The sequence below is a fragment of the Malania oleifera genome, chromosome 9 (assembly GCF_029873635.1).
Source record: "Malania oleifera isolate guangnan ecotype guangnan chromosome 9, ASM2987363v1, whole genome shotgun sequence".
Taxonomy (NCBI): Eukaryota; Viridiplantae; Streptophyta; class Magnoliopsida; order Santalales; family Ximeniaceae; genus Malania; species Malania oleifera.
This window is the reverse complement of record NC_080425.1, coordinates 95,095,071-95,107,350: the sequence shown is the minus strand read 5'-3', so window position 1 is coordinate 95,107,350 and position 12,280 is coordinate 95,095,071. Positions and strand designations below refer to the sequence as shown.

Sequence of the window (12,280 nt, the reverse complement as noted above, 5' to 3'; positions counted from 1 at the left end):
AAGTTTAAGTGAAAATGATCATTTTGGTGCTTAAATGACGATCTAAGGAAAACGTATAAGGAAAAGTATATGTATGTCTGTCATTAAATGTTTATACAGTTTTAAAGTTAAAAGTTTAATTTAACAGTTATGGTATATAATCATAAAATTTTACTGTTGTAATTGATGACAAAAGTTTTATGCAGAAATTTTTAAATTTATATTTATTTTAAAAGAAATTTTAAAGTTATAGTATTAAATATTGTTTTACAAAATTTTTAAAAAGCTCATTTTGGTCACACACTAATAATAATCTTATTTACTTACTGAGCGTCGTCTCACTCCAATCATATTTTTATTTCAGATAACTCTGAAGAACATGTTGGAAATCAGGCTTAACAAGCATGCGGGTGGGGATAGAAAAATAAAGATTTGTTTAGAAATATTAGTATGATGTCGGATATTTACTCTTGTGTAATTTTTCTTCTTTTGAAATAAATGATTATAATATGGATAATTAGCGCTCTGGTTTAATAAAAATTGAGTTTATTTTGCTTTTACTGTCAATTAGTAGTAAAAAGTTAATATCCCAGGCCCCTCGGGATCAGGTTGTTACATATTGTCTTTAGGGTTTTCAAGTTTTACTTCATGTGCCATCATCTTAATTTGCCAATTTTATACCTGCACATATCCTTAGATAGCTGTCAAATACAACAAGTATTTGTCATTATCAAAACTGGGTGTGATCTATAAGGTCAATAAATATATAAATAAATAAATAAATATATATAAATATATCTTTTTATATTATTTATTTAATTAATTCAGTTTAATAATATTTAATTAATTAATAATTAACAATTAATATTTTTTTTGGGTTACTACATAAACATTTAAAATCCACCTTACATTAATTTTTAAGTAATTTAAATGTGAACATTTAAATATTTAAAATTCACCATACATTAAATCATTGTAAAGACAAATTTCAACAAATTAATTAATTTAATTTTTAAAATAAAATCATCTTAAAAAAAAAGTTAACCATTTTTCAACCTCCCCATGCAATAGGATTATTGAAATCCTAAAATTTGAGCAACTAAGTTTAAAAATATAGTCAACAAGTAAAATCATTATAGGACAAAAGACACTGACTTTTCTTAAGGTTAGGTAAAAATATACTGATCTTTCCTGGCGTTCAAAAATTTTAGATGCCTCCCTTGAGGTTTCAAGAATTTAAGGGATTTCTCTTAAGTTTAAAATAAAAACTTTTCCTTGTATTTTGCAAAAAAAAAAAAAAAAAATGAAGGGAAAATTTGTTTCTTTTCGGCAAACCTAAGGAAGGTATGTGACACTTTTAGAAATTCGAGCAAAATTAATGAAAATTTTGGGATTTCAAGGGAGATTTTTGTTTTTTTTTACCAAACCTCAATAAGTCATTATTCTAAATATATTTTTAAATTTGATTCAATAAAAATTATGAACCTGTGCTCTATGCGAGTGATTCTAATTTTTTTTTTTAATTTTAGATAATGGTAAATTATTTCTTTTCACTTTTTTTTATATTTAGTTTAGCTTTCTATTATGTTTTCTTATTTTTATAAATTTTAAAATTAATCTCTTAATTTAGTACCAATGCTACTCACAATCATGTCATTTATATAAGACACTCAAATTTTCAATTCCAAAAATATGCTTTGTTTTTGTTCAATGAACACTAAATCTTGTTTGTGATAATCCAAAAATGTATATACGAGTAGAACATGATAATAATAATAATAATAATAATAATAATAATAATAATAATAATAGTTATTTAGTTAGTATCAATACGAAAGTGTTTCTCTGTTTAGATCATTAATTCCATATTTGATGTTTAAGAAAAACCTTATCTTAGCGAATGCTTAGAAACCATTGCGACCCAGTCGCTCCCTGGAGGTCGATTTAGTCAAAATGAAATTTCATAAGATAAATAGGGTAGATACTGTTTGTACATGTAAATAAGTACATATACATAAAATAATGTTTTGACTAACGTAATAATAGTAATAATAATAATAATAATAATATCCTATGCGGGGCCACATGAGTCTTGGACTCGAATTGACTTCTTCCTTCATAAAAAACAATCTTTTCGATAAGTGACTCTTACTATGCTCATTGTACCATTCATACTTCTTCACAAATAATATGCATAGTGAAATAATATCTTCGACTGACATATATTATAGAAACATATGATAAAATATATATAATTATTATATAATACATTAAGTCACCTTGTGAGTATTTCCACATTTAGTGCATACGACTTCATAAAATCGGGTGAGGACTATTGGAGTTATGTGGGGCCCACTTGGGTCTCGAAACTGTGTGGGAGTCACATGAGTTTTTAAAATTCAAACTTAATTTTTCTTTCATAATAAATACTAAAACATAACTTAATAATAAAAATAATAAATAAATAAATAAATAAAAATTGAAGGAGACAAAACCCCTTCCCATCCATGTCTCCTACTCCCTCTCTCCCCATCCCCATCCCATACCTCCCAACCCATGCCCATTCTTTCATTTTAAAAAAATTATAATTTCACCCCTCTCCCCACACTTTTATAAATTTCATTTTTTCTCAAAATTTTCCTATAAATAGGAAACTCTCAACCTTCATTTTTCATAAAAATTTTTCAAATGAAAAAAAAATTTAGTGAGTGAAAAAATTAGTGGTAGAGGGAGAATTTTTATGGGAGAATTTTTGTTATATTTAAAAATTCTCACTTACCCACTCTTTCCGATCTCATTTTCAGAGATATTCGTTGTGACTGTCTCACGGGGTTAAGTAAGAGTAAGTAATTTTTTATTATGTTAGTTATTTTTAATAAAATTTTTTCGAATTTATTTTTACGCATATTTAATAATACCAATTTTATCTTTAATATACTTGCGTTTATTTTTTAGTTAAGAAATGTTCTAAACCCCTCGGGTATTTTACAACATTAATTTTTATTCATGAAAATATTTTTAATACGAAAGTCGTGTGGCATGAGTTTATTTTTACGTTGTGTATTTCATGAAAATATAAGTAAAAATGAGATTTTCATGATATTATTTTAATTGTATAAATTATATAATAAGATGCTTTCAAAACCCCTTATGACTCAGAGGATATAGAAAATTACAAATGCTCGGTACAGTAACCTAAAACTTAAACGGATCAAAGTGTACCCACACCATTTACAGAGTGGTTATATATGGTAGTGGATTTCTCCCGAATGCACACCTGGTTCCGAACCAAGACTTAATAAGGAAAATTTCACTTAATGATGATATACGTTGATTTAGTTTGACCGGCCAGCCAGTTAAGTCTAGTCTTCGAACCGCACAATCCAATCATGGGGGTAAACATGACTTACGATTAATAGGTCTAAGGATGGTTTTTGTAGAATATGTATATACATATTTAATTACGTATATAGAGTTATTGATGATTTGAAGGAAAAGTAAATGTTTATGTGAATAAGACCATGATTTGTGCCTAAATGATACTCTCAAGGAAACGTTAAAGGAAAAGTATACATATATATAATTAAGTATTATAGTTACATTTTTAAAGTTAACTAAATTCGATTTAACAGTTGCAGTGTATAGTTATTAAAATTTTACTGCTATAGGTTTATATAGAAAATTTTAAATTTACATTTATTTTAAATGCAGTCTTGAAGTTTCAATATTATTTTACGAAATTATAATATTATGAAAGCTAATTTAGGCCACACACTAATAATGATTTTATTTACTTATTGAGCGTTTCACCCCAATCATCATTTTACATTTCAGATAACTTTGAAGAGCATACAAGAAATCAGGAGTAGCAAATGCATGGGTGAAGATTAGAAAGAGTTGTTAAAATAAACATTGATGTAATATTAAATGGTTAAGTTTTAAATGTTTCTTTTTTATTAATATTGAAGATATTGATGTAATGTGATCAATTAGTGCTCTAGTAATAAAATAATTTAGATTTATTTGCTTCCGCTGAAAATTTATATTTAGGAATCCATTCGAGTTCAGGTCCTTACATTGTTCCTATCAAGGGAAATCACTAAAATTACTAGAGTTTAACCCACAAAATTCTTTTCCTCAACTCTTTCTATCTTTTTTCTTCCTCGTTATCTCTAAGTTTTCACCAAAATAAAATCTTATTAGAGAAACATGAAATTTTTGTGATCTATGGAGAGCTGAATTGCTATCACTATTGTCATTTCTTACACATAATAACTCATTTTGTGCCTCTATCCTCGTCTCCTTCTTCTTATTATTCTTCTTAGTTTATCAAAATCTCATAATAATTATTGTTGTATTCTTCATAGTTAGTAGTGTTGGCAAGCCTCTTAGAATACAATCTAATGCTTCAAGTTTTCAAATGAAAATTAAAGTATTGTAAATCCTAAAAATGAAATTTGCATCAAAGTTCAGGTCTAAAAGATCATTTTGACCAAATTCAAATAACTTTTTATGAGTAACGATATTTATAAGGATCGAAAGCATGTATACAATGTTTCCAAAAAAAAAGGCAAATGAATTTACTCACAAATTTTCAAATCCTATTCTCCATTCCCTAGAAATCAAACTCTCTTGTCACTCATTCCTACCACTCACTTGGAGGAAAAGTCGAACTCTCCTTACTCATTCCTATCACTTGAACATGATTGTTGGGCTCGAGGCATAGGTTTCCTTTCCCCACAACTTATAAAAATAATGTATGCAAGAATGCAATTATTCACTCGGCCATGCCTTAATTACCAATAAATAAGTACTTTGCCAAATAATAAGTTAGATAAGTTGCTTTTATGAATCATTTCAAATAAGACTTTATGTTGTCTATGTACTTGTTTTTCAACCATAAAAAACAAAAATAATAGTAAAAAACACGCCAGCAAATTGTTTTATAAATAACAATTAAACACACAATTAACACGACCTTAATGGATAATCATGTGATGCATACGAACTTCTATATATATATATACAAAGTTTACAACCAATTTTTACAAAAATTACAGTGTCAAACTCAAAATCCTGGTTTTGATGACACTGCAACACCTAGACTCAAATCGCATTTTGTCGTACCAAAAAACATAGGAGACAAAGTAAGACTAAGTTTGAAACGATTTTAGGAAAGATACAAGACTAATTTGGACAGATTCAGGATCTTCTAAAAAACAATTGCCACAAATATCCATTTTTTTTTTTCTAATTTAATTTGATAAACAAATGAACATTCAAGTGATGAACAGATGCTATCATATAAGAGTTGCTGAGGACATTTCTGGATTGCTGCTCGGATCATTATCCTGCTGATTATCACCTTCCATGTGTAAAAGCACATTTGTCGCATCATAGTAACCCAAATGCGCAAAAGGATCATTGGCAGTTGCAGGATCTTCCACATCCTCCACCACAATTAACTTACACTGTTCACCAATTGTAAGACCAGTATCACTTTCTTCTGCACAAGAAGCTTCAGCATTGGATTCGTGCCTGTCAGTTAAGAGGGCTTCTAGTGAAAACTTCAAATGGGAATTTTCCTGTGAAGTAAAATTCACATCCAGGATTGGGATTTCAAAATCCAGAGTGGACAAAGAATTTGAAAGATTGAGAACTTCCTGCAATGTGTCTTTGTTAGACTCTTCTTCTGTGACTTCATTTGCTGCAGCTGTTGAATCAGAGCTTGCATCAGTTCCTTCCTGCACATCATGAGGGCTGTCATCCGTTCGATCTCCAAGAAAATGGAGTGGAATGTACATGTTATCAGAATCCAAAAAGTTGCTTGCTCCTTTACTGGCTTCTCCTGCACTTGTTTCTGTAGTTAAATCAGCACCTGTGCCAATCCGGGTATCATGGGAGCTATCATCTGTCTGATCTCCATGAAAATGGACCGGAATATATATTAGATCAAAATCCAAGAAATTGCCTGTTCCATTGCTAGCTTCTCCTGCGTTGATTTCCTTTGTCATTTGATTATTATTGGTTTTTGCCACAACGTGCTCAGCTTGAGCATGTTCATTGACAGTTTCTATGTCTCGACAATTAACTACCCCATCAAAGCATTGGCAGCCTCGACTGTCAACTACTTCACCAATTTCCTTTATGTCATTTTCCTTCAAAAATGTTTTAAATTTTTCTCGAGACTCTAAAGAAATGCCACAGGAGGTCGAAACTGAATCTTCTGTGCACTCTGTTCCATCCATTTCACCAAAACGAATGGCAGGCTCAGGGGGTACATCACACTCAATTTTTGGCGAAGCTATTATGTTGTCATTACCATAATCTCCACTTGAAAACTCTGGAGCATTTACTGTTAAAATTGGAGTATAATTCAAAGGCGAAGCTATTATGTTGTCATTACCATAATCTCCACTTGAAAACTCTGGAGCATTTACTGTTAAAATTGGAGTATAATTCAAAGGCTGCAATGAAGTCGAAGTTAAAAATCCAGCAAGTGCATTTGCTAAAGCATCGTCAATTGACAAAGTCTTTTTTGTGTTGGTTCTCATAGAATCTGTCACTAGTTCCAATGCATCATTGTCTATCTCATCATCAGCATTTGAAAACTCTGGGGCAGTAACTACAAGAGTTGGGAGTGATTGAATTGCACTCAGTAAAGCAGGCGTATCATCAAGTAAGACGGCTAAATTATCAGTTTTACTCTTGACCAAAACAGACATATCATCAGGTGGGTCACATAATTTTTCAGGAGAATTATCTGGCTTATCTGATTCCAAGGCCCCACAACTCGGATGAACCCCTCCACCATTGTAAAAGGAATTGGAATCCGATTCAGTGCACGTGAATTCAGGAGCAGAAAATCTTGAACAAGAGGGCGATTCAGTATGCTGGGATTTCTTACTGAGTACCTCCAGTTGTTGCTCCACACGCTGGAGCCTTGCTTCAATGCTGCTTATGGGCCTCAGCATGCTTTCTTCAAACCTCAGACAAATATCTTCGATCTTGCCCACCCGAGAAACAAGTTGGTCAAGAGTTCTTTCAAGATGAATGTATGGCAAATTATTTTCTACAGCAAAAACTTCGCGCTTTTTCTCCTCGTCAGAAACTTGAGAAGGGGTCTGCAACTGAGATTCTTCAAAGGAAACCCCACCCACTTCTGGCAACTTAATTTCCTGCTGAACAGTTATTCTGGCACTTCCTTCCAGCTGAATTTCCTTTACAGCATTTGTTGAATCGGTTGCTTCCAAGCCAAACTCCTGAAACTTCTGCTCCTCCCCTTTATCAGAAACCTGTTTCTCTTGTATTCGGTTTCCACTTGTTTTAGATATTTGCAAAAGGGTGGGGACAAGCATAGCAATAAGAGAATTTCCAGTAGAGTTTTCCATGGGACCCCCCTGGCTTCCCAAATTAGATGATTCGACAGTATCAGCAAATACATAAATTTCATCAACATATACACATCCTTTATTCTGCAGTGAAAGCAACCGAAGTGTAAGGGATATGCATGGGTTTGCATCACTAATCTCTGCTGTAGCCTCGAAAAGAACCTGAAAATTTTCTTCAATCAGCAAAAAATGATATAAAGAAAACTTCTCAATGATGCACCTAGTATAAATAAGCCCCATCCTAACCCTGCTTTAACATGCATTGTATTTCCCTGGCATTATAACACATCATTTCTTCTCCTTTTTTTTCCTGTATCATTTCTAACCTGCTGTTAAAGAACAATGCTGCTTAGCATGAGAGCCAGCAGAATAAAAACAGATAGCAAATTAGCATGCAAAAGGTCACCTAATACCACTGACTCACTAAGAGCCACCACAGGAAATCTTGAACCCATTCTTTCCTCTACATTTGGTCAAATGAGGTAGATCAATTGCTGTCGTTTCATATTGTCTAATCTTCTAAACTTGCAACGACAATAGTTAAGTATTCTAATGACGCCCAAAGACAATTCACTTTTCCTTTTGCTGATGGGACAGGAGCCAAGGAATTTTCTTAAACACCCCCCTCCCCCCTCTCTTTCTTGCTTCTTCTTCTTTTTTCTTTTTTTTGGAGGGAGGGGGGTGCATTTGGAAGCAACTAGTAACATATGTAACAAAATACAGTATCAGTGGCTAAGTGAAAGCAAAAATATCCTTCAGAAAAAAAAAATTATCAGGGAAAAAATAAAAAGAAAGATAATCCAAAAATAAGACTGCCGAATGAAAGCAAAATATCTTAGAAAGAACCATCAAGAAAACAACAGAGAAAAAGCTTTGCAAGAATGAGTTGAATGAAAAGTCGATCTATGTACCTGTGTGTTTCTCTCCTGGTTGGTATCAATTTTTGTTGGCAGAGAACTGTTTCCATCATCAAGTGGCAGAGAATCAGGGACTTTCACTTGAACCCACTCATCCTCATTGTTGCTGCTGTCATTATCAGTCTTGATTTTCTCATCATTTAATTGCTTATTTAGCTCCCTCAGTTGTTCAGAAACTACTTCTTCCCCATTAACAGTGTGAAGCAATTCTTCATTTTTAGCAGCAATGCTGCAGCGGACGGTACAGAGATACTCATTGCTGCTTTGTGGATCAGCTGCATAATATATCTCAAAGACTCGAGCAGAGCTGCGAACATAAATCTGCCGGATCTCATGTTTTTGTGGAAAACTAACTGCAGTTCAACAGTTTAATGATCACATACAAGAAGATGGAGAAAGGATAGGGGTGATTTATCTCTTCCCCTTCGACTTGGAGGATAACATAAATAATCTTGTAAAAAAATGGAAAAAAAAAAAAGACAAAAGGTTTGAGATTGTAACATTTTTTTATCCTATAGCAGTTAGTCCAAAAATAGAGTTGGGGCCGAGGAGACATGCCGTGGACAAAATAAGTTGGGCAGAAATTAATTATATGCTTTGAAAACATTTAGATTATTCTACAACACAATAACTTCATGAACAACAAAAAATAACATGGGTTGAGACTCCAAATGTTTTTAATTTGCAATAGCTCAAAGAATCACATAATTTGACATTGTAAAACAGAACTCCAGAGAGATTTTGGCAAGAGGGAAAAGGATCAACAGGACAAGAAAAACACACCCAAAACAAAAAGGCAAGCATCAAGCCAGTTGATGCACATGACCATAAAATGGCACAATATCACCCTAAACATTCCGAATACTATCTCATAGCACCAAGTAGGTTCTAGCAAACTTGACCATCCAACACAACCATGAAGTAAGACAAACCATATCCTAAACCCCATGCAAAAGCTACTTGTTAGAATCAAGAGTGTTCGCATGAACTTAATATACATCAATGAGCACTAACTTGACTCAAAATTTTAAGCTATTAGGTCTTGGGCCCATCCATGATATAAGTCACCATCCTCCTCTCAAATTTCCAATGTGGGACAACTCTCACAAGTGGAATTTCCAACAACTCCCCCTCACTTGTGAGTCTTTTTATCTCTCCCTTGAGTGGGAACTAGTTCAATTTTCCAACAATTGCTTAAGTGGACTTTATCACCACATCTTACGTGCCTCAGATAGCATTCCATGTGCCTTTAAACCAATTCCTACCTCCCACTTCTAACCCTATTCGAATCCATCTATCTGCCCGAGATGATATATATTGACCTTGGTCACACACTTGATCCTCCAACTTTTAGTACATTAGGAGAATTTTGCTCTTACAACTTGATTTACAATTTATGAATTTTTTTATGCAGAGTTATAAACCATTCACTCTGATATCACTTGTTAGAATTGTGAAGTTTTTTGCATGGATTTAATATATATGAGTGAACACCAACTCGATAAAAAAATTAATCTATTAGGTCTTGGGCCTATCCATGTATATAAGCTACCCATTTTCCACTCAATTTTATGATATATGACAATTCTCACAAATGGAATTTCCAATAAAAACTTCATTAAAAACATAAATTTGGAAAAATATTTAGAATTCATCAGCAAATGTACAATTTTCTTGGCTTGGAAGCATAACAAATCACTGAATTGAAGCCTTAACCAACAAATCATAGCATCAAGTCCTCTAATATAAAACCTGATCAAAACTGAAAGGATTTGAAAATTCATTCTATAAAATAGATATTGAAAGGCAATTTTTTTTTGCTGCCAAATAAACACATGATAATTCAGTTGAATTCTACAGTTTAACACGCACACACGCAGAGCCATACACATGAACTCATTAGCAAATTAATTGAATTCTATCTTTATTTGCATTCCAAACGGGGTACAATAATAATTCACAATTTCAGAAAACTAGAACTATAGGGGAAATTTTTAATATAACAATTTTCTGAATGTGTCGCTTATCAACTGCTATATTGGCTATTAGGCTCAAGCGTTCAACCCAAGCTTTGGCACAATTACAAACAACAATCAATTATTTACGTATGAATGGTATGTTCACATCATTCATAAACAGACAGATTGTATCTCAGTTCTTCCGCTTTCGTTTCCGAGTAACCAAACAGCAGGTAAAAAAAATTCAACCTTCATGAACAATACCTGCAATGAATATCAAGGAGAGGAGTTGTTCCTAAACACACTAAATATCTAGGAGAGGAGTTGTTCCGAAACATACTCGTGATCTCGCAGGGGCAGGGATCCGATGCGGCAGAGTGCAGGAAAAGGGGACGAGAGGAGCCGACGGCGGCCTCGTCGATCGGAGAAGCTGAGGTCTCGACGACGACGGAGCTCTCGAGGGAGCCGCCGGCGACAGTCCAGTTGGTCGCAGGGGGGATGTAGCCAGCGTTGTTTTCCGGTTCCATTGATTTTGCTTTCTCGCAGCACTTCTGCTTCCACTTTTTTGGCTTAATCAAAAATTCCCTTTTTATTGTTTGATCGGAACGAGCAAACGACGTCAAATATGGAACGAATGCTGTTAAATAATTTAAGCGAGTAGAGTCGCGTTTAAGAGTCAAGAATGAGTCAGATTTTGATTTTGACTGAATCAATAAGTGTTTTATTTTACTTGAGTTCGAATTAAGCTGTAGTTATTCAAATTGATTCATGCACTTTTATTATATTATTTAATTACAAGATTAATTGAGATTTTTTATTATTATTTATGCAATCAATTTTCTCTTGAATTTGGGTTAGAAGGTAACATACACTTGTAAGGATATGCAATCATCGGTCGGTTATGTCAATTAATCGAATTAATCGAATTTTTTCAGTTAACTCTCCATTATAACTGACCGAATCGACCAAATTACATGAATCATACCTGATGGAACCAAATTTTCGATTAATTTGGTTATTCGAATCAAATTATAATTAATTATGGAAAAAATATGATTGTGTAATTTGTATGCTTTCAAAATTCAACTTATTAATTTATATTTAATTATTAATTAATTACATAATTTGGGAATTTTATGTATTTAGGGAATTGTCGGAACCTTAAATTATATAATTTTTATTTAATTATTAATTAATTACCTAATTCGGTTAAATCGATTAACCAAAATTTACTTTCTCCATAACCGAACCGAAAATCAAATAATTGAATTTGTTAAATTATAAAACTGAATCGAACTGATAGAATTTGGTCGGTCAGTTAATTTGGTTAAAACTGAATTATGCTCATCCCTACTTGTGAGAGTTGTTCCACATTGAAAAATTAAATGAAAAATGAGTAGCTTATATACATGGTTGGGTTCAAGAGATTATAGTTTAACCTTTTGGGTAAGTTAGTGTTCACCTAAATATATTAACTTGTAAGATGCAATAGTAATGCCCACTTAAACAATTATTAGAAAATTAAACCGCTTCCAAAGAAAAATGATTCCCGCTCAAGGGATAGTTATAGATCGAGAATCATAGACTCATGAATGAGGGAGAGTATGAATATTTATTACTTCTGATATTGATAGATTCACATTATTGCAATTATTTATCTGAGTAATTTACTCATTTTAATCAAAAGATAGGTTCAACTACTATCTTATAAGATAGTTTTAATTACTTTTTACTAAACTTCTCAATGATTAAAGTCTAAGACTTTCATTATTTATGTTAGATGTTTTTAATTAAGTAACATGGGTAGAAGTAGAAAGAAGTATGTGATGGATATCGTAGTACCTCTCACCAGATGGAGGCATCATGAGATTCGAATTAATCAAATGGTTAAAAATTTTACTCTAAGTTTTTGTAATTTCATAGGATAAACATAGCAAATTACACAGTATAATGTTCCAATTCAAATTAATATTAATTCATCACTTACATTAATTATAAATAAATTATAATTTTCTCATTAGATTACCTATTTCAT

The 12,280-nt window shown here is 32.3% G+C and overlaps 1 protein-coding gene across 1 annotated transcript; it reads right to left on the bottom strand.

Moving 5' to 3' along the window:
• Window positions 1–4,974: 4,974 nt before the first annotated feature.
• On the bottom strand, window positions 4,975–10,854 carry LOC131165020 (uncharacterized). The gene is made up of 3 exons (XM_058122633.1): window positions 10,586–10,854; window positions 8,282–8,640; window positions 4,975–7,532 (listed from the first exon to the last, which is right to left on the bottom strand). The coding sequence occupies exons 1-3, from the start codon at window positions 10,770–10,772 to the stop codon at window positions 5,280–5,282; spliced, it is 2,799 nt and encodes a 932-aa protein (XP_057978616.1). The 5' UTR covers window positions 10,773–10,854; the 3' UTR covers window positions 4,975–5,279.
• Between the last annotated feature and the right edge of the window lie 1,426 nt (window positions 10,855–12,280).

Coding starts and splice junctions, on each gene's coding strand:
- LOC131165020 (XM_058122633.1), bottom strand. CDS start 10,772: ATGGAACCGGAAAACAACGCTGGCTACATCCCCCCTGCGACCAACTGG. Junction 8,641..10,585: donor CTGCCCCTGCGAGATCACGA/GTATGTTTCGGA, acceptor GTTGAACTGCAG/TTAGTTTTCCACAAAAACAT. Junction 7,533..8,281: donor ACCAGGAGAGAAACACACAG/GTACATAGATCG, acceptor GAAAATTTTCAG/GTTCTTTTCGAGGCTACAGC.